Source organism: Microtus oregoni, unplaced genomic scaffold (assembly GCF_018167655.1).
Source record: "Microtus oregoni isolate MIOR12 unplaced genomic scaffold, Mior012 000009F_ref0000495, whole genome shotgun sequence".
Lineage (NCBI taxonomy): Eukaryota > Metazoa > Chordata > Mammalia > Rodentia > Cricetidae > Microtus > Microtus oregoni.
In genome coordinates this window covers 37,581,823-37,603,340 of record NW_024543068.1, presented here as the reverse complement: position 1 = coordinate 37,603,340, position 21,518 = coordinate 37,581,823, and the positions used below count along the sequence as shown (strand labels likewise).

At 40.7% G+C, this 21,518-nt stretch overlaps 1 protein-coding gene across 1 annotated transcript in view; it reads left to right on the top strand.

The window, feature by feature from the left end:
• Window positions 1-15,114, top strand: part of Brms1l (BRMS1 like transcriptional repressor) — a 37,744-nt gene extending 22,630 nt beyond the window's left edge. The window contains exons 5-10 of the mRNA XM_041658624.1: window positions 4,385-4,481; window positions 5,368-5,451; window positions 5,863-5,927; window positions 6,726-6,765; window positions 9,596-9,722; window positions 12,568-15,114. Coding sequence (XP_041514558.1) covers window positions 4,385-4,481; window positions 5,368-5,451; window positions 5,863-5,927; window positions 6,726-6,765; window positions 9,596-9,722; window positions 12,568-12,685 — 531 coding nt within the window. The 3' untranslated portion in view covers window positions 12,686-15,114. The remainder of the gene's footprint in view (window positions 1-4,384; window positions 4,482-5,367; window positions 5,452-5,862; window positions 5,928-6,725; window positions 6,766-9,595; window positions 9,723-12,567) is intronic.
• The last annotated feature ends 6,404 nt before the right edge of the window (window positions 15,115-21,518 follow it).

Here is a 21,518-nt window from a genome sequence, read left to right as displayed (position 1 = left end):
ATAACCAGTATCATCAGAGAAATGCAAATCAAAACAACTCTGAGATTCCATCTTACACCTGTAAGAATGGCCAAGATCAAAAACACTGATGAGAGCTTATGCTGGAGAGGTTGTGGGGAAAAGGGAACACTCCTGCATTACTAGTGGGAGTGCATTACTAGTGGGAGCCTCTTTGGATTTCAGTGTGGCGATTTCTCAGAAAATTAGGAAACAACCTTCTTCAAGACCCAGCAATACCACTTTTGGGTATGTATCCAAAGGATGCTCAATCGTGCCACAAGGACATGTGCTCAACTATGTTCATAGCAGCATTGTTTGTCATAGTTAGAACCTAGAAACAACCTAAATGCCCCTTGACCGAAGAATGGATAAGGAAAATGTGATGCATTTACACATTGGAGTACTACACAGCAGAAAAATAATGACATCTTGAAGTTTGTGGGCAAATGGATGGATCTAGAAAACATCACATTGAGTGAGGTAACCCAGACCGAGAAAGACAATTAACATATGTACTCACTCATAAGTGGTTTTTAAACATAAAGCAAAAAAAAAAAAACCCAGCCTACAAATCATAATCCCAGAGAACCTAGACAGCAGTGAGGATCCTAAGAGAGACATACATGGATCTAATCTACATGGAAAGTAGAAAAAGACAAGATCTCCTGAGTAAATTGGGACCATGGGGACCATGGGAGAGGGTTGAAGGGGAGGGGAGAGGAAGCAGAGTGGGGGAAACAGAGAGAAATGTATAGCTCAATAAAATCAATTAAAGAAAATGACCCACCCTGATTATGGGCAACACCCATTCCACAGCCTAGAGTCCTGTAGTCAATAAGGCGGAAGATAACTAGACACTAACAGTATTTCTCTACTTGTTGAGTGGATGCCTTATGCCCAGCGCCCCAGGCCAGTGGACCGTAGCCCCTTAGACTGTAAGTTAGAATAAACAGTTTCGTTTCCTAAGTTGCTTTTGCCAGATGTATAATTGCGACAGCATTGGAATAAGTGCTAATTCAGGAAGGTACTGAAATGTGTTTAGATATAAGGCATTTCATTCTGTAATTTCTTTCTTTTCCAAAACAGGTTCTCATGTTTCTAGTGTTAGGCTTTTGTCTTTTATTTTTTTAAGACTGGATGCAATATGTAGCCTTGGCTAGCCTGGAACTCACTGTAGATCAGGCTGGTCTTGAACTCCCTTCAGTGGGATTAGAGGTGTGTCCTACCTCGCCTCGTTTGTGAGGTGCTAAAATTACAGCCCAGGGCCTTGTCAAGACTAGTCTAGCACTTTACCAATTAGGCTACGTTCCTAACCCCACCCCTCCCTGCCCACTGTAGGATATATAGCTAATATTTTTAAAAAGGACTTGAACGCTTCAAACATTTTAGTTTCTATTTTGGTGGGATTTTTAAAACAAATCATGAAGAATGGTTAGTGGACTCAGAATTTCTGCGTCGCCTAGAGCAAGTATACCAGCATAAAGGAAGGAGGGTATACCAGTTTAACTTCATATTCATGCATGCAAAGCCTTATCTCTTCAGTACTCGATGTAAGTCATCTCTGCTTGGGGAAACTGGATCTGCTGACAGCTTCCATGAGGCCTCGCTCTTGAGGATTATTTTCCTCATTCATTTTCCTTCTTCATTTCTGTAATGCAATGCAGATATAGTTGGAATATTTCAGAAGACTTTTTATAAGTCAGAGAAATAAGCAAAATGAAGTATTGAGAGCAGCATGTAATGAGATAGTTATTTTGTGTATGTATGTGTATGTACATGTTTGTGCACATACATGGCATGTGGAGGCCAGAGGTTGACATCTGATGTCTCCTCAGTTAGCTTCCACTTTAGTTTTGGATACAGGGTCTCTTACTGAGCCTGGAATTTGCTAAGTTGGGTAGACTGTCTGGCCAGCAAGCCAGGAATCCCCGTCTCTGCATCCCTTGCATGGGGATTATAGGAGTGACTTAGTTGGGGTTTCTATTGCTGTGAGGAGACACTATGACCGTGGCAACTCTTATAAAGGAAAACATTTAATAGAGAGTTAGTTTATTATCGTCATGGTGGGACACGGCAGCATGCCCCATGGTGCTGGCGAGGTAGTGAAGACTGTACACCTTACACAGGCAGTAGGAAGTGAACTGAGTCACCAGGTGTGGTTTGAGCCACAAAGCCCACCTCCACAGTGACACACTTCTTCCAACAAGGCCATACCTACTCGGACAAAGCTCCACTTTCTAATAATGCCAATGAGCTTATAGGGGGCAACTCCATTCACATTACCACAAGGAGTGAACTACTAAACCTGGCTTTTTTAAGTGGAGGCTGGGGATCCTTCTGGGGTCCTTGTCCTTATGTGACAAGCACTTTACTGACTATGCCATATCTCCAGCCCTGATATTTAGTGTTTTATTAAATATTTTAATGTACAAAACAAGAGGTTTCGTTAAGTTTTCATATATTTGTTCCATGTGGTCTTTCTTTATCCATTCCACCACCCTCTCTTGCCCTCTTTCCAGCATCTGCTGCTGTGGTTTTTCATGACATTTATTCCGCTTTAGCTTTCACTCTCCCATCTGGATACTAAGCACACCTCAGCCTCTGAATTCCTATTAGCATGGCAAGTTCAGCTAGTGTGGCCGTAGATAAGCTGCTGTCTCTTTAACTCCTGTCTTTTCCCTATCATACAGAATAATCTTCAGGTATGTGCAGATTAAATTTCAAATCTATATTAGAACAGTTCATGATTGACATGGGCATGCTACCTACAGTAGTGTGGCTTCCCCACCTTCCCCACCAGAAGTCCTATCTATTATAGTAGATTTCATAAGACAGTATTTTGAGCTAATCTTGTGGGGGTGGGTTTCGATTCTGTTAGAGGTTTGTCCCCTCTTCACCTTTGTACTTGGGATTGAACCTAGGGCCTTGTACATGCTGGGCAAGTGCCTACTACTGTCCTACAGCCGTCTTTTACTTTTAGTTTGTGATAGAATCTTACTAAGTTGCCCATGCTGATCTTGAGTTCAGTCTGGATTTCAGATAGCCCTTGAGCTTGGGATCCTACTGCCTCTGTCATCCATGAAACTGCAATTATAGACCTTCTTTACCATGCCTTGCCTTATAAGCTGTTTATGAAAAGGCCTTTGTAGTATATTTATATCCATTTTGTGGCTTTTATAAAAAGAGCTACAGTGGCGTGCAATCAAAATCAATGAACTGGACCTTGTAGCCTGGGTTCTAAAGCAGTGTTTTTAGAACCTGATCTGGTAAAACAGTGTTTTTCTTTTATTTATTTTACTATTTCTTAAATTATACATTTATTTTTGTGCATATGAATATTTTGCCTGTATGCGTGCTACCTGCATGCCTGGTGCCTGAGGAGGCAAGAAAAAGGTCCTGGATCCCCAAAGTGGAGTTCCAGACAAGTGCGTGTGAGCTGCTGTGGGTGCTGGGGGTGGAGCACGGGTTCTCTGGAAGAGCAGCCAGTGCCTTAATCATGGAGCCATCTCTCTAGTCCCAGTGCTTTCTGTTATTTGTCTGTCTGCTGGTTTATTTATTTGTCTTGTTTTCCTTGTCTATTTTATTCATGTTTTTATTTTTTGTGTGTGGTGCTAAGGTTTGAACATAGAGCTTTTAATATGCTAGATAAGTGTTCTCCCACTAGGCTGTATTTCTATCCCCACCCTGTTGTTTTAGTAAGTATGGTGTAATTAATCTATAATTTTATAATTCAATTAACATGTCAGTTTTCTCTTAGTCAGTCTATTGCTTATATATATTCTAGCTGAAATGTATTATTTTATTGAATTACTTTAAATGACTGTAATGTTTATCTAAATATTCTTTGTAGTATATTGCTATGTTTTATATGATGTAGATAATAAAAATTCAGTATCTATTTTATTTAATTTTGAAAAGTATTTTTTTAACTCGTGCATATGTGTGTGTGCATGCCCATGGAAGTCAGAAGAGGGCATCCAATCCCCTGGAACTAGAGTTACAGATGGTTGTGAGCCAGCACATAGGTGCTGGGAACTAACCCAGGTCCTCTGCAAGAGCAGCAAGTGTTTTGAGCCATCTCTCTGGCTCCAATTAAGACATTCTTAAACAGGATGTTACTGTACTTAGTTAAATCTTTTTATAATTGTTCCCTGCTTTATTTTACATATTGCACATTTCTTCTTTAAAAGTTTTCAGTTGTGGGACTGAGGATGTAGCTCAGTGGCAGAGCACTGAGCACACACCCCCTCGCTTCAGTACTCAGAACTGCAAGGGTAAAAATGAGAGAAAACAAAAAAGCAAGCACAACTACCATGTAATTTGGTATTGTTAAGATGAACTGGTATGTTCTTTCTCTTCACTTGAGTATCACGTTTCTTTCCAGAGTGAAAAGCTTTTGTTATATGATACAGTCCAGAGTGAGCTTGAGGAGAAGATAAGAAGGCTTGAGGAGGACAGGCACAGCATCGACATTACCTCAGGTCAGGGCCGCGGGCGGTGTGATGGTGTCCCATACAGCCTCAGTCTTGTGTTAATGCTGTCCGTGTGAATACAGTGTCCCAGCCAGAGGGAGCAGGGGAGGAGCCTTCTAAAGAATGATCAGGTTGAGGTTGTCTAGGAAGATGTACAAAGTACAGCATAGGAAAAGGGACAGAAGTATGACAGGAGCTGACACGGACCAGACTGGAAGACAGCTCCGTGTTCTTCCAGGTGAGTGGATAGGTGTTACAGGGTGACAGGTTTTTGCCTTGGAGAAAGAAAACACTACCCTGATGATTAGATCAGGTCAGTATGAAATGTGTCCACTTCAGGACGGCAGTAGAGAAGTTTTCTCTTGCACACTAATAGACGTTTTACTAGGTTGGCCCACAGTTCTTGAGTATGTATTGTCTTTATGGTTTGCATTTGGCTTCTCTGCTATAGTTGGGGCAATTTGATGAGATCAGTGAGGGAGTTTTCTTGTTTGTGAGTTGGGTGTCTGTGGACAGTTGCTTAGTTTTTTCTAAATGGATGTCCTTGTCTGAAAAAGAATGGCCACCTCAGGGCTGGCGAGATGGCTCAGTGGGTGAAGGAGCTTGCCCCCAAGGCTGGCAAACTGAGTTTGGTCCCCGGCACCCATGTGGTAGAAAGAGAGAACCCACTCTCACAAGTTCCCTCTGACCTCCACATGTGTGCTGTGGTGTACAAGTGTGTGTACACACAACACACACATAATGAGTAAATAAATAAATAATAACTGAAAACAAACTCCCTCTCTGTATAGTGTCCTTGGAGCTTTGTATGTAAGTAAGCAGTAAACGTGAAATTCTGTACTGCGCTTTCTTCCTGTGGCCCTGGAAGTCAGCTGTTGTTGTGATTTGCTTGCAGAGCTGTGGAATGATGAGCTTCAGTCACGGAAGAAGAGGAAGGACCCTTTCAGCCCCGACAAAAAGAAGCCCGTTGTTGTTTCAGATATCCTTTCCCACGCTGTCTGGTTTCCACACTGCCTGCCTTCCTTACTTCTTCACACTCTGGTCTTACTGGACTGTTTCCTAACAAGTACACAGTGACTCACAAAATGACTGAAGCCAGAGATAGAGGGGAGGGGAGAGGAGGAATGCCAGTCCTCACCTCAGCTTGGAAACTGATAGTGTCCCGCCCACAGGACTGAGGGGAGACAGCCGTTTATAGTACATACAGTGTGATTAGTTTTTACAGGCGCTTTTTGTTGTTTTTGAGACAAGGTCTTGTGTGTAGCCCAGGCTGGCCTTGAACCCATAATCCCCTTGAGTCAGTTCATTGCTGGAATCACAGATGCATGCACCACATTGGGCTCCAAAGTGTATAATTTGCTCAATGCTGAGTTGACCTTGACCTCTCAACGTCCATATATAGTTTATATGCTTCAGGATCTTGATATCCTTGAAGACTGGACAACAATTAGAAAGGTATGATTAACAAATGATACAGCAGAAGTATATTCTTAGGGTCACCCTTAAGGAGTTTGTTCATCAGTATATAAAAATATAATTGTTGTAAATATACTTTGCTTTGCAGTGGACTGTAGAATATTTTAAGAATTCTACATGTTTGTAATTTGTATTTTTTCCTGTAATAAAGCCATTAATAGTTTATAAAAGAATATGGAATTGAATATGTTTAGTTTGCTCTAGAGTATTTGGACTCAGAGCTTTTCTGTTTCTGCTCTATAGAAAGTACCCAAAGACTTTGAACTTGTGAACCTCCTGCCTTGGTCTTCTTGGGATCTGAATTACAAGCTTGTGCCAACAGGCCTGGCTTGAGATTTGTTTTCCTTATTAAAAATTTTCATTTTTATAAGTTATCCAGAGAAAAGATTTCAGCTGTTAATAACGCCTATGTGAGAAGGTGTTTTCTATGACTTAAGACATGGTCTGGAGGCTGGGCATACCCTCAGTTCTAGCGTGCCTGCCTAGTTAGTTAATGTGCCTGCCTAGATAGTGTGCCTGCCTAGCGTGCCTGGTTAGTGTGCCTGCCTAGTTAGTGTGCCTGCCTAGTTAGTGTGCCTGCCTAGTTAGTGTGCCTGCCTAGTTAGTGTGCCGGATGCATTGGGTTCTTTCCCCAGCACCAGAATAAAATGAGAGCAGCTAATGTTTATATTTTATTCCATTATTGAACCAATGAAGAAAATTGTATATGTTACAGATAACAAAATGCATTTTCAGTCTGAACTCAGATTTCTCCCCTCTCTCCCTCTTTTTTCTAAGGCAATGGCTACATTGGGTCCACACCGAGTTAAAACAGAACGTAAGTCATGAGTTGTGAGATCCTGTCTGTGGAGAGCTGTTGAATCAGAGTGGTTAAATGCCCTGTGTCGTTGAAGAACTACATATCACTGGTTTCATTAGTCAGCAAACTCTAACTGATATTACAAGGAACTCAGGAGTCTCCTGTTTCATGTAAAAGCTTCATATGTATCTCTTCGATTTCTTCTTTCTTGTTAAGCTGAATCATTCTTAACTACTGATATTAGTTCTGTAATTCAAGATGTATTTTCCCAGTGTTTTTTGTTTGTTTTGTTTTTAATTGGCCCATTATTTGTAAAGTGTTGAGAACTCATGAATTTGTAGCACAAATAATAAAAACCCAGAGACAGAAATTTGGTTCAACCCAAAACCCAGAAAAGCAAAGCAGCCAAGCTACTAGAGAAGTCTTAATTTTACCAAGGCGGGGTGACACTAAGCCACTAAGCCTCTCTCTCCTCGCATTTTATATTCCTTCTAGTTCTGGGATTAAAGGCGTGTGACTTCTTAGTACTGAGATCAGCCCTAGCCACCACCACCTGGATTTGTTTCTGCATCGATCTTTTGTAGCCCAGGGTGGCCTTGAACTCACAGAGATCCATCTGACTCTCAAATCCTGGGATTTAAAGGTGTATGCCACCATTGCCTGATCTCTAGTGGCTTTAGCTTTGCCTCTGGTCTTCAGGAAAGATTTATTTATCAAAATACAAATAATATATCACTACGTGAATTGTTTTCAGGGAGTCCAGACTCTCTGGGGGTTGTGTATTAAATTTCTTAGGAGTTCTTTTGCCCGTGAGCAGAGATTAGAGTTCTGACAGTGGAACACTGAGAGATTATCTACCAGTGAGATTGACCTGTTGTGTTTTAAGACAGGACTTTGCTAAGTAGCCTTGACTGGCCTGGAATTTAGGATCTATTTGCCTCTCTCTCCTGAGTGCTAGTGTTAGCATTATATATATATATATATATATATATATATATATATATATATATATATATATGTTTTCAACTCTGAGGCAGCTGCCAAAATTGTGATGAATATTGGTGTCTGTTTTTGCTTTTTTTGTACATTTTTGTAATTCTTTAAAAGTTAGCTTTTAAAAAACATGTTTTAAATAGTGAGGAAAGAATTTCTTGCTTCATTTCAAAAGTTTCTTTAAGAGGTATTTATCTTTAAGAAAGTTTCATTTTTTTCTTTTAATGGTTCCTTTAAACTTTATTTCATATCAATAAATTTCAGCAGTATTGTTCCTATGTACTACCCTTGTCTGGCAGGGACTGATGTCTGAATCTCTAGAATCATTTTTGGGTCTTTGATTTTTCTTGGTGTGTGTGTGTGTGTGTGTGTGTGTGTGTGTGTGTGTGTGTGCGTGTGTGTGATATGCATGTTCACTTGTGTGGACATGTATGTGTATATGCGGAGGCTATATCCTCCATGGCTCTCCATTTATTTTTATTGATATAAGATTTCTTGTTGAATAGAGCTAGCAAGTCTAGCTGCCCTGAATACTCGGGGGAGTCCCCGTTTCTGCTCCCTTGTGCTGGGATTATAGGTGGATGCTGTGCCTGCCTGGCTTTTCTGTGGATTCTTGTTTTCACACACTTGTGTAGCAAGTGAGCTGTCTCCCAGCCCCTCATGGATTAGAGTCCCGCCACCCCATCGAATGGCTCTTCTAACTTGTCTTTAGCTTAATGTTCTACTACTTTTATTCATAACATTTACCTCTGTTTGTACCTTTAAGAATAATAAATTCCACAATTCTTTTTAAAGAAAATTTATTGTTGTGCATCTGGGGCGTGTGTGACTACATGCATTCCATGCACACATGTGTGACTACATGCATTCCATGCACACATGTGGAGATCAGAGGACAACTTTAGGAGTTGGTTCCTTCCTTCCACTGGGGGTTTTAGGAATCAAACACCAAACTCAGATTATCAGGCTTGCATAGCATGTATGTTTACCTGCTGAGCCATCACACTGGCCCCATTGGTACTTTTAAATTAATTGCCTTGTTTATCTGCCTCTTGACTGGAGTGTATGCTTTACAAAGGCTGGCAACATATCTTTTTGCTTGTTTTTTCTTTAGCACCCAGCACAGTGTGCTGTGTATAGGATGGGCTCAGATGTGTAATGAACGAACGAATCACTAAAAACAAATGCATATATGCTTATCACTACCTTCTACATACCAGAGACTGTTTTAGGTTCTTGGAGAGACATGGGGAAGGAAAGATTTGGAGGCTCCTTTTAGTAAGTGAGTGAGTTAGCACCAGATGGTGATAACCATACGGAGCCCGGGTGAGCTGCGGTGAAGACTGTCTCAGAGGTGGCTGCTGAATGTGAAGGTGCAGCTACTGCGTGGTGTGGTTTCGACTACGTTCCCCTGAGAGCGTGTTTTCCCTGCAGTCGTTTATCTAGTAAAGCCAGACCATTTCTCAGGGTTGGACATGGAAGTTCTGCTTACGATAATTAAAAGTTCTGGGGACCTCTCATTATACATTAGATTTTGCTTTTTCCAAGTATGATATGCCTTGTAGGGAAGGAGATTTGAAAAGCAATTTTCAAAATTGGAAATAAGGCAATTCATGTTTTTCAGGAGCACTTAAAAGTGGTGCTGGTAGTTAGCCTTTCACGTGCCTGCTCACTCTCCTGATTCTTCCTCACTGATCTTTGTTCGTCTTAGACAGTGAACTCTAAAGTCAGAGAATTTCCTATGTAAGAATATTTCAGATGGTTTTTACACACACACATGTACATGGATTCCTGTTGTCTTGTAAAGTTTTGGCAGTATCTTATTAACATCACAGTTATTTAATGATCCCTTTAGCCCCCGTGAAACTGGAGAAACACCTGCACAGTGCTCGATCTGAAGAGGGAAGACTGTATTATGATGGCGAATGGTATATACGTGGACAAACAATATGTATTGATAAGAAAGACGAGTGTCCTACAAGGTAAGAAGCTTCCTGTCGCTTTAGTGTTCTGAGAATTGCTGTTTACACCTGTTGTCCATGAACATTTGCAGCTTCTGTAGGATATTTGCCATGTCTCATTTGTTCCTCGGGATCCAGTCGTGTGTGCAGTTGGTAGTGTTCATACACGAGACTTTACGTGAGAGTTGAGCAGAACATTAAAAAGTGCATGTGTTGGGGGTTACTCATCCATGAAGTGATCCTGTTTGTTAATTCTTACAGTATATTAGTTGTTACAATCCTAATATAATGACTTTCAAACCAGACTATTAAGAAATTTTGGTGGGCCTATTAATTCTTAACTCTTTTGGTCCCATTTCAGTTTTCTGGATTAAAAAACCATATCAGCTGGCAATGCAGCTAAGTTTTTAGAGTGCTTGTTAGTGTACAGATAGTTCTGGCTCCAGTCCCCAGCACTATATGACCTGGGCAGGCGGAGAGCCTGTAATCTCAGCACTAGGGAGGTGGAGACAGGAAGATGAGGAGTTCAAGGGCAGTCTTAGCTGGGGTCTCTGCAGTGGCAGGGCCAGCAGAGTAACGGTTCATGTGAGGCAAGAAGTAAACCCAGTTCATCATAATGCAGTAGCCAGTGCTGGGCTCAACTTTGGAGTATGACCCTGCCAGTTTAGTTTTGGGATATTTAAATACAGTACATTTGGAAAAACGTGTGTGCACTAAGAGTCATAATTACATGGAAACTCTTCTCAAAGTACATGTGACTTCTGTGGAGGTGGGTTCTAAAGATAGGCTACATATGTTATCTTAAGGGCCTCGGGAGGATCTGGTGTGGTCTTGGTCATACAGATAGCATAGAGGTCATCTAGACTATTCCCCATCCTGGGTCCTGTGTGTGGGAGCCTGGGAGAGCTGGCTGTGCACATAACCCAAGGATCACCTAGTCTATTAGCCACCTCCATTTCCAGCCTTCTGGGTGGAAAACCGTGTGTTTAACATTCCTGGTTCCCTTAGATGTTATCTGTGAGCACAAGGACCTTTGTGTTCCCAACACTTAGCTACTTTAGAGTTGGAGGGCAAGCTGGGGATACAGGAGAGACTCCATTTCAGACAAAAAAGTATCAAGGCAGGAAAGAAATGGAAAATTAATGAAAACTTTAAGAATTGCCTAGTGCGGCTGGAGAGATGGTTCAGCTGAGAGAGAGCAGCTCTCCTAGAGGACCCTTGGTTCCCAGCACTGCAGCTGTCAGTTCACTCTAGCTCCCTCTTCTGGCCTCTGCGAGCACTGCACACAGTTTGTATAGCTAAAATAGTCACATAAAGCAAAAAAGAAAAGCATTAAAAAAGAGTACTTTTGTAACTAAAATATAACTTGAAAACTAGAAATTAGTCTTTAAGAGTTAATTTAGATTTAATGTTTATATTAATTATTCATGCAGCTTATAAGTTATCTTGCTGTGGTCTTTTTGAAAATATTGATGAGTTATTGCTTTCATCCTTTAGGGTTAAATTCCCAAAGTATCATCTTTCTAAGTAAGAAACAGTCTTTTCTACATAAGAACATTTGAGTTTAGTGTGATTTCTTATTTTGAAATAATCATAATTGGATTATGATTTCATATGTAAATGTTTGGATTTCAAGAATATGCATAACAGCTTTTTTCATAGAAGTTCGTTTATCATAATACCAATTTCATTTGATGCCCCAGGATTCTCTTGTTTTATTGGTTTTGAGACATTTTGCTACTACTTAGCATTAAAGTGATTAAAAAGAGATAGCAGTGAAAGTGATAAATCTTTTGAGGTAGATTTTGAATATCTTTTCTATGTGAAGATGAGCAGTGTTGAGAAAATCAGTCCAACAGGTGATCTAACACTGGGAATTGACAGATTAGTATTTGAAAGACTCCCTGTTGATGTAGAAGAGGCTCTAATGCTACTGAATAAGATGAAGTGTGGATGGGGAAGGAATGATGTGTTTTAGAACAGCCAGTAACTCACTCAATGAGGGGATATGTGCCACAGGGCTTTTCAGCACCATAGAGCTCACTTACACACACCTACGTAGTATAGGCTGGTCACATAATGCAGCCACTTGGTGCTACCAAGAGTTGTAAGATGTTTTACAGCAATACTTTTTATTTTATTTTAAAAAAATAATTGGAAAAACATATATGCTAAAATTATAACAAAAGAGTCTAATACAATATAGGGCTGGGGATGTAGCTCGGTGGTTGGGAGCCTGGCAACCCTGCACAAGGTCCAGGTGTCGGTCTTCAGCTGGGGAAAATGTTGATGTCGTCAGTACCTAGGCAGGTAGCAAAGTGTCAGGCTCTGCTTTCGTGTGATTGACAGCACAGTAGGTTTCTGTGCAACAGTGTCAGCACACACACGAAGAACGCATTGTGCTGTGATGTTTGACATTGCAGCCTAACTATGAGCCTTTAGCCTCAGTTTTAGCTCCTAGAGCCACTGTTGTCTATACAATCTGTTGTTGATCAAAATGTTACATACTGCATGGCTTAGGTCTAATAGGAAGAGTTTGTCCATTTCATTTAGAAGGTAAGTTGTTGATGGTTATCGTGATATTTTCTGCTCCATGCCCTGCTGACAGTGCAGTGTCTGTGTAAACATCAGTTTTATACCTGAACCTCCTGAGCTTGTAAAGTATGGAACCTTGTTAATCTAGTAATCTAATGAGATTAGTAAAGCCCAGAGGAGGCAGAAGAATGCAAGCTCAAGGCCAGCCTGGGCTTTCTATGGCATGTCTAAAAAAAAAAAAAAAAAAAGAGAAATAAACCCCCATAATAATAAAATAAGTGAAATGAAATGAACCACATTGTAATTCATTCACTTTTTTTTTCTTTTTTAGTGCTGTAATTACAACAATTAACCATGATGAAGTTTGGTTTAAGAGGCCTGATGGAAGCAAATCTAAGCTTTACATTTCACAGCTACAGAAAGGAAAATACTCAATTAAACATTCGTAATCACAATTTAAGTGTATCCAAATCTACCTTATTAGTGTTACCAAGTGTAATGTGCCATGGGAGCCAAGAAAATGTATTCAGCAGCTGAATCTCTTCATCTAGTCATGAGAGAATGTGTCTTTTAGGTAGAACTCTAAGTAGACCCATATTGGTAAGTCATTAAGAAAAATAGAGAAAAAATTTAATCATGACCATCACATTTATTTGCCTCTTAAGTCCTGTGGCCAGCAGGTATATTTGGTATGTATTTTTTCCCTCAGTTTTGTTTCATTTTGTGTTTTAATTATGTGAGTGTCTCATCTTTTAGTGCACTACAAACTACAGTTAAGCTGCAGTTTTAAAGTCTCCACGCCTTGCCTTCGTCACTCATTGTGTTTGTAAATAAGACCGAGAAAATATTTCCTATACATGATTTGTATTAGCGCATTAGTTTAAATCAATTGAAATTTATACATATGTCTGTGAGTATGTATATATGGCATCATCAGCTTACATAGAACCGGCGGCCCAGCCGTCCAGTGTTTTACTCCATGTTGAACTGTTGGGTCTGAGAAGTAAATGGAGCACTTTTACAGACTGGATCTCCTTCTCTTCTGCCTCATGATGGTGGCCTCTTTTCCTGATCATATTAGAGGTGTATTGGTAGCATTGTGTCACGTGTTACCACGCTGCTGCTGTGTTTATTGTGAGCTTTTGGAGGGCAGGTGCCCCCTGGTGTTGGTAATGAAGTGTCTGCGGGAGCAGCGGCTGGCAGTATTGCGGTGCTCTCTGCACATGTCTGACCTTCTGAAGATTTTAGTAAGCATTTTCCAGAGGCAAAGCTAGATCCTTATTCTAATTTTATTGCTAGGATAGATGTGAACACTTCCTTTGAATCTAGCCCTCCCCATTAGCATTTTTAAAATATTATATGTTTTTACATTTTAAGGCCATTTGGTGCAATTTAGAAAATGTTGGCCTCCCTTCCCTTAGCCACATTCATAATTAACTTCCAAAGCCTCTGGAACCAGGTAGAACACTGAAGCCTGCAACTTGGCAGCACAGTTGGCTATAGTATGTGTTTAGGGTGCCACCAAACCAAGTGTTCTGGTGGTCTCATGCACTTTAATTTCTGTTACCGTGGTATTTAGGAGGACGAGGAAGATTCACTTGCTCACACTCAGCCAAGGAGTCTCTGCATGATTCCGTTAGTTCCTTATGAGTTTACCTCTGCAGGTATCCTGTGTAGGTCACCACTTCACAGTTGCCAAATGTAACCCGTTCGACTTTTGAAATTAGTATCAGCAGTGTTGTGCTGCTCTGTTCTGTTTCTCATCAACCTTAGCAGCTGGACTTACTGTTGCAATCCAGGAGCATTTGACAGTACTTATATATATATATATATGATGTTTGATAAACATTTTTAATGAGATTTGTATTTTTAAATTTAGTATGTAATAAAAAGAAGTGTTTGAGTGTCATTTGTGGAACTGTGTGTTATTCACTTATGCTTAGTTGTTTCTACCCTGTCCACTTCTGGGCAGATTTGAGCCCGTTGTCATCGGTAGCTCCACAGCGGTGTGGAGGGGCTTGCACTTGGCTAGCCAGACTAGCACCTCTGCGGGACATGTGCAGGTATCAGGGCCTAAGTTATACTTAACTAAAATATGCACACAGCTGTGTTATACCTTAGCAAGTATACTCTGTATTTTGAAATTCTAACCAGAAAAAAAAATAAAGACTTGTTTCTCATGCTTACTATGAAAATTTGAATTTCTGTATCATATTAAGATTGTGGCAAGCACATGCTGGTCAGCGATATGAGCACCATGAGATAGCTTGTTGCAGGCAGTTTCCCATTAGTCTGTTAGTTATTAGAGATCATTGGGAACCCTGCGATGAGATGGGCCAGTTGCTGCTGCTGCGTGTTTATCATCAGTTCCTGCTGGCAGTTTCTGGACTTTCCTACCACAGCTCCTTGTTCACATCGAGCTCACCTTGCCCTGCCATCTCACACTTAAGACAAAAGACCCCAACCATTATCTAAGATGAAGTGGACCCAAAACGCGTGTCTCCTAAGGAAAGGGATTGAATAAGGGGTGAACGAGTACATTAGCTAGGATTGTTACAGTCTTGCCAAATTGGAATGTAAGCTAGTGAAAATTCAGAGATGTAAAATATGAAAAAGCACTGGAAAGTTCAGAGGCAGAGAGGAGGCATGTCTCTTGTCTTCGTGGAGCTGCAGAGACCATGGCTGGTGCAATGTGGGTGACCTGTGGGAAGTCCCCATTGTTACTGTGGGCCAGCATCTTGCCCTCCATAGCTTCCCACTTAATTTTTAAGATTTATTTATTTATTTATTATGTATACAATATTCTGTCTGTGTGTGCCTGCAGGCCAGAAGAGGGCATCAGACCTCATTACAGATGGTTGTGAGCCACCATGTGGTTGCTGGGAATTGAACTCAGGACCTTTGGAAGAGCAGGCAGTGCTCCTAACCTCTGAGCCATCTCTCCAGCCCCAAGATTTATTTTTAATAACACTCATTTGTGTGTGTGCTTGTGTGTCTGTGTGAGTAGGATCTCACAGGTATATGGGCGCTAGTCATTAGAACATTGGGTCTCTTGGAGCTGGAGTTGTAGGCATTTGTGAGCCACCAGACGAGAGAGCTGGGAACCAAGCTTGGGTTCTCTGGAAGAGCAGCAAATGCTCTTAAACACCAGTTCATCTCCTCCAGTCCCCTTCTACGTACTTTTTAGACCATGTATTTTATTACTCTGACCAATTTATTGGAACAGGGTGGAACCTGTGACTAATGAGTATCCAGCGATTAAAAAAATCGTCATTTGAGTGTCTTTCATGTGTTATTTGTATTTAATGTAGAACCTGAAATTCATTAATTTTTGCATGTTCAAAACAAAAATGAATAAAATGTCAGAATTCTAACTACATATTTGTCCTATGTTGGGAGTTTTTGACCTTATATTTTTCTCCAAACATGAAAGGTCAATACCATGAACGTTTTGAAACAGGCTCAAATAGCTTAGCTTTCAGAAAAATATGTGTATGTTCTGCCACGGAAAGCTAAAATTTGTAAGTGTATAAATTCTTTTCCCCAAAAATTGAAGCTTATGTTCTCTTTCAAGACACATTTGATTAAAAGCAAGCTGTACCTTTTGAGTCTTCTTTTCTGTCTTTTTGTTGCTAAAATAGGCTCAGGTGGGTGACCTTGCTGGAAGGTAGCTGTAGTCCTCTGAAGAGAGGATTGCCTTCGTTCTGGCTTGGTAACCTTTTTTACTAAAGGTTGTAAATCGTGTTCAACTGTGAGGAAGAATCATTAGTCAGAGGCTTAACCTTCTCTGCAGGGATGTTGAGAGATATTCTACTTTGTTTGTTACTGAAGGGCTCTGCAGCCGGCGTCTATAGGAGCCCACGTGATTGCACATGGAAGTCAGATTTCAGTAAGTAATGTAAGTGTGTTAGTGGGCCATTTTACTCAAGTACCTCGAGCCCTTGAAATTATCTATGAACCCTAACCCTAGCAGTTTTGTTTGTTTTGAGATAGGATCTTATTATATAGTCCTAGCCTGGAACACTTTGTAGAGCAGGATGGCCTTGAACTCTCAGAGATCCACCTGCTTCTGCCTCCTGAGATTGAAAGTCTTTTATTTGAACCTTATACTCTGTGGTGTTAAATTATAGTTTGTAAATATTTATGTATATAAAACAACAGTTACCCACTACACAAGAGTCACACACTGTAACCTTGCTCAGGCCCAGAGTTTCTGTTGAGAGTTTTGGCCTTCTACAGAGGGGAACCCAGGGCTTAGACCGTTCATTTTTCCCTTTCTTGAAAGCTTTTGTTTTCTGTTTTGCTATGCGTTGTCCAAGGGAACATTCAGTTGAGGTCATGGCCTGTGTTTAAGCCACTGAAGAGGGAAGTTGCTTGCTGGTCACTGCCTCCTTAACACCCCGATTCTCTGTAGCTTTTCTACCTCGATCCAAGGATTAGAAGATTTTCTAGGATTCTGTCATATATGTCTTCAGTTAAGGAGGAGGGGACACAGAAGGTCTGGGTTTTACACTAAAGGAAGACTGTATTTTACTCTCAGCATCCTTTTCTTTTGCAAGTGCAATATGCCTTGGTAATTGCTGTGGTGTGGGTGTCTTCCAGGTCTATTGTGGTTGAGGGCTTGGTCCGCAGAGTGGTACTGTTGGGATGCGGGGGCACCACTGGGAGTGAGTTCTCAGTGAGAGGTTGTCCTTAGCCCGCTGGGGATGCACCCTTGGGAGATAGTTCTCATGGAAGCCCTTAGATTTCTAGTGAGGGTTGTTCTGGAAGTCTGCCCAGGGCTTTGCTTAGCTGCCTCCAGTTTGAGCCATGAGCCCTTTCATCTGTTTCTCACAGTCATGAGCTGTTGCCATCTGCCCTCACCAGAGGCCAATCAAGTGCAACTGACTGGTTTTGGACTTTGAACCTCCAAAATTGGGACCTGATTAAAACTTTTTTCAGTACCCTGTGTTAGGTGTTTCACTATCACAGTAATGAAAATGTGACCAGTACAGTGACCTCCATCACTCTCTGGAGATCCACCTTGAACTTTTTCATGACCACATAATATTGATGGAGGAGGGCTGGGAGGAAGAAGGCCATGGGACAGACACCATGGAGCCAACCGCCAGGTCAGACATGCTGAATCTTTCCCGGTAAGCCACCAAAACTTGTGGTGCTACACAGATTATTAGAAATGGGTTAGTCAAGATGTGAGAGCCAAGAAGAGGCTAGATATAATGGGTCAGGCAGTGTTTAAAAGAATACAATTTGTGTGTTGTTATTTCCGGGGCTAAGCTAGCTGGGCAGGACGGAAAGCAGGCCTGCCTGCAGCTCCTTCTACATAGTGTTCATTGTTTTTGAAATAAAGTGGCCTGACAGTGTGGCATATACCACACCATATGGCCAATATTTGAATTTTTCATTTCCTTCCACCGCCTCTCCTCTTTCTTAATCAAACAAGTCTGCCATGAACACTCTTGCACATAAACCTTTTAGTCTGTGAAGAGGACTGCTGTGGAGTAATGCTCTTGTACACTGAAAAGATTTGTCACTCATATTGGTTAATAAAACGTTGATTAGCCAGTATCCAAGCAGGAAGTATAGGCTGGGCAACCAGACAAGAGAATTCTGGGAAGAGGAAAGGCAGAGATACAGTCATCATCCAGAAACAGAGGAAGCAAGATGAAAATGCCTTACTGAGAAAAGGTACCAAGCCACATGGCTAAACATAGACAAGAATCTTGGGTTAATTTAAGTTGTAAGAGCTAGTTAGTAATAAGCCCGACCCAAACAGCTTATAATTAATATAAGCCTCTGTGTGTTTCTTTGGGACTGAGTGGCTGCAGGACTGGGTAGGATGGATACTTCCGTCTACAGATGACAGTTGTATCTCATATCCTAAGTAAAATTGCTGGATTCAATGGGGAATTTATATTTTACTAGATATTGCCAATCTTTGCTATAAATAAACAGTACCAGTTTGTAATCCAACTAACAATATTTAGGGATGCTTGTTTGTCCTAATCACAGAAACACGGGTAATTTTCAGTATCTTCATTTAATCTCATTTTTCTTTGTTCACTTTAATCCCTTTGCTTCAATTAGGCAGCTAGACCCTCACTGTACTCCCTTTGAAGTACTGCTCTCATTTCCTGGGCTTCAGTATCATCGTTATCCTGAGCAATCTCAAATCAATTACTGTTTTCACTATGGTTTCATAGTCCATATTGGCAACTGGGCTATCCCATAGCTCATGTTCTTGGTACTGCATACACAAAACAGCATACACAAACACAAAGGGTGTGTCTTCTCCTTCCACCTTTCCCTGTGTCAGATGGACTCCATTTTTGTTTTTGTTCTTTGTTCACACCACCATCCACACTTAGACTTTTGTAAAGAAGGCTGCGGTAGGTGACGTGACTCCTGGATTTTGGAACTAGACTATTTCTGATTGCGAATTCTTTCCGCTTGCTGACTATATGCCTGGAAACGTAACCTCTGAGGCCTCAGTTTCCCCATCTGAGAATTAAGTGATAATTTAGACTTCATAGGGTTGGAGTGAGCATTTAATAATATATGTAGGAGTATAGAAGAGTGCTTGTTACATAGTATAAAATGAAAAGTTATATGTATATGTATGTGTTTTAGTTTAATTTTTAATTGAAAATAATTTTCATACGATGTATTCTGATTCCTGCTTCTCTCAGATCTTTCCATACCCCACCCATAAAACTCTGTGTCCTCTTTCTCTCTTTAGAAAACAAACAGGCAAATGAAAAACAAGATAAAATAAAAAAATATCAAAAAAGTACAAGAAACACATGCACACAAAAACAAAACAAAATTGGAGCCCATAACATACAAATAATGATTAAGATCAAATGGGGGGAGGTCCAAACCAAAAATTTAAGAAGAAAAATCTACAAAACTACCATTAAGTTTGTATTGTGTTGGCCACCTATTGCTGGACATGGGGCCTATTTAGTGTGGGTTATATACCCACTGACACTTCTGTCTTAGGGTTTCTATGGCTGTGATGAGACAGCATGACCATGGCAACTCTTATAAAGGAAAACAGTAGCAGGTTTCCATATGATTCCTTCTTCTGTTTCCTCCCTTACCCACCTCCTTCCTCTCTCTTCCTATTTAATTCTCTTATTCCAGTTTCACCCCTGGTAAATATTCATTACTAAATATTCTATTTCCCCTCATGCTTAGTGCCTTACTCTATACCTAAGTTTTGTGGTTATATGAATTGTAGCATGCCTACCAAAAACTTAAAAGCTAATGTACATATGTAATACATAAAAAATATACATACACACAAAATTTGTCATTTTGGGCCCGGGTTACATCACTCAGGATGATTTTTTTCTAGTTCCATCCATTTACCTATGACTTTCTTTTTTAATGGCTGAATAATATTCCGTTGTGTAAACCTACCACATTTTTATTATCCATGCATATATATGTTGATGGATGTCTAGGCTGTTTCCAATTTCTGGCTGTTAAGAATATAGAGTAGCCATGAAAATGGATGAGCAAGTGTCTCTGCGGTAGAATATAGAGTCCTTTGGGCATATTCCCCATATATATATTATGTAATTTATTATATAATTATATATGTTATATAATTATATGTTATATATCATAGTATATATTATATATATTACTGTACTCCACACGTCTATGTAATTATTCTTACAGATTCTAATAAACATTTTCTGAAATTGCCCCCTTTCTCCTCTTCCTAATGCCCCCAGTTTGGCCATTACCTTATTTTACTGGAACATTTTTTTTTTTTCTGTAGGAAATGTTAACAGTATTTCTAAAACCCAGATCCGAGTTTTGTTTTCTACTCCCAGCTGGACTTTACTTCATTTGCTTATGCAGTTCCGTGTTTCTACTTTCTCCAATAAATGTTTCTTGCCTGGTCCCGACTATGTGGTTTCAGCAAGAACACCATCTCTCTAACATCCATCCAGTCTAAGTCCTCATGTCCTGATGAGGTGGGGTCCTTCCCTAACTGAAGAGAAGCAGTGTACCTCTGATGTTGAAGCAGGGACAATAACAGTTGAGAATGGTAGGCAGTGTTTTCTCTTGTGGGAAGAGCTGAGAGATTAACAGTTCCTTGGCACTGAACTTGCTGGTATCAGCTGACTGCACTCAAGGCTTCCTTGTGTCACAGAAACTTCTGGAGAGGTTGCCTTCTAAATTTTCTTTAGCCAGTCACATTCTTGAAGCACGTGGCAAACTCTAGATCTTCATATTTTATTGATTTCCATCTTGAAGAACATAGTAAACTTTTATACTTTGAACCACAAATTCAAAGACTAAAAACTAAAGTGTTTATGGAATATTGTGTGTGTGTGTGTGTGTGTGTGAGAGAGAGAGAGAGAGAGAGAGAGAGAGAGAGAGAGAGAGAGATTCCCAAAGTACTACCTGGTCCTCATTGCTAGACTCTGCATTCTCTCTCTTTTTTTTTTTTTTTTTTTGGTTTTTCGAGACAGGGTTTCTCTGTGGCTTTGGAGCCTGTCCTGGAACTAGCTCTTGTAGACCAGGCTGGTCTCGAACTCACAGAGATCCGCCTGCCTCTGCCTCCCAAGTGCTGGGATTAAAGGCGTGCGCCACCATCGCCCGGCCTCTGCATTCTCTTATAAGCATCAGCAATCAACATCGCACACCAGCATCTGGCAAGGCCACTCTGACAGGATGAAGGGAACACTCTCTCCATGCCCATGAGCTTGTCTAACTGTAGACATACAGAAGGTCTAGCTGCAAACCACAAGAGGTCAAAAGGTCTCTCTTGTAGCTGTGTAAATGCTGCCTTATTGAGCTTTTGCTTTGTTTTGTTCATCTGGATTTGTTAACAGTATTAATGTCCCCAAATCACAGTGTTCCTTGCACTCCTGTGAGTATCTTATCCAAGACAGCCCCCTTCCTGGAACCCTACTCCAGCTCTAATAGAAGTCAAGTCCCATGAGTCCTTTCTAAATGCTGTCCTACTCAGAAGCCTGCTGTTCCTAGTGTGCTCACAACCAGTGTGTATGAGAAGTTAAGCGTGGCCAATGTGAGTTCCTGCTGACCTTTGCTTGGGGACCATCAATATACAAAAGACTAACTTTTATTTTTTTTTAAGATTTTAGTTTTATTTATATGTATATGTGTGATGGTGTGTATGTCCATGGAAACCAGAAGAGAGCATAGGAACCGCTACTACTGGAATTACAAGTGGTTGTGATGCAGGCAGGGTGGGTGCTGGGAACAAAACAGGAGGTGCTCTTAACCTCTCAAGTCATC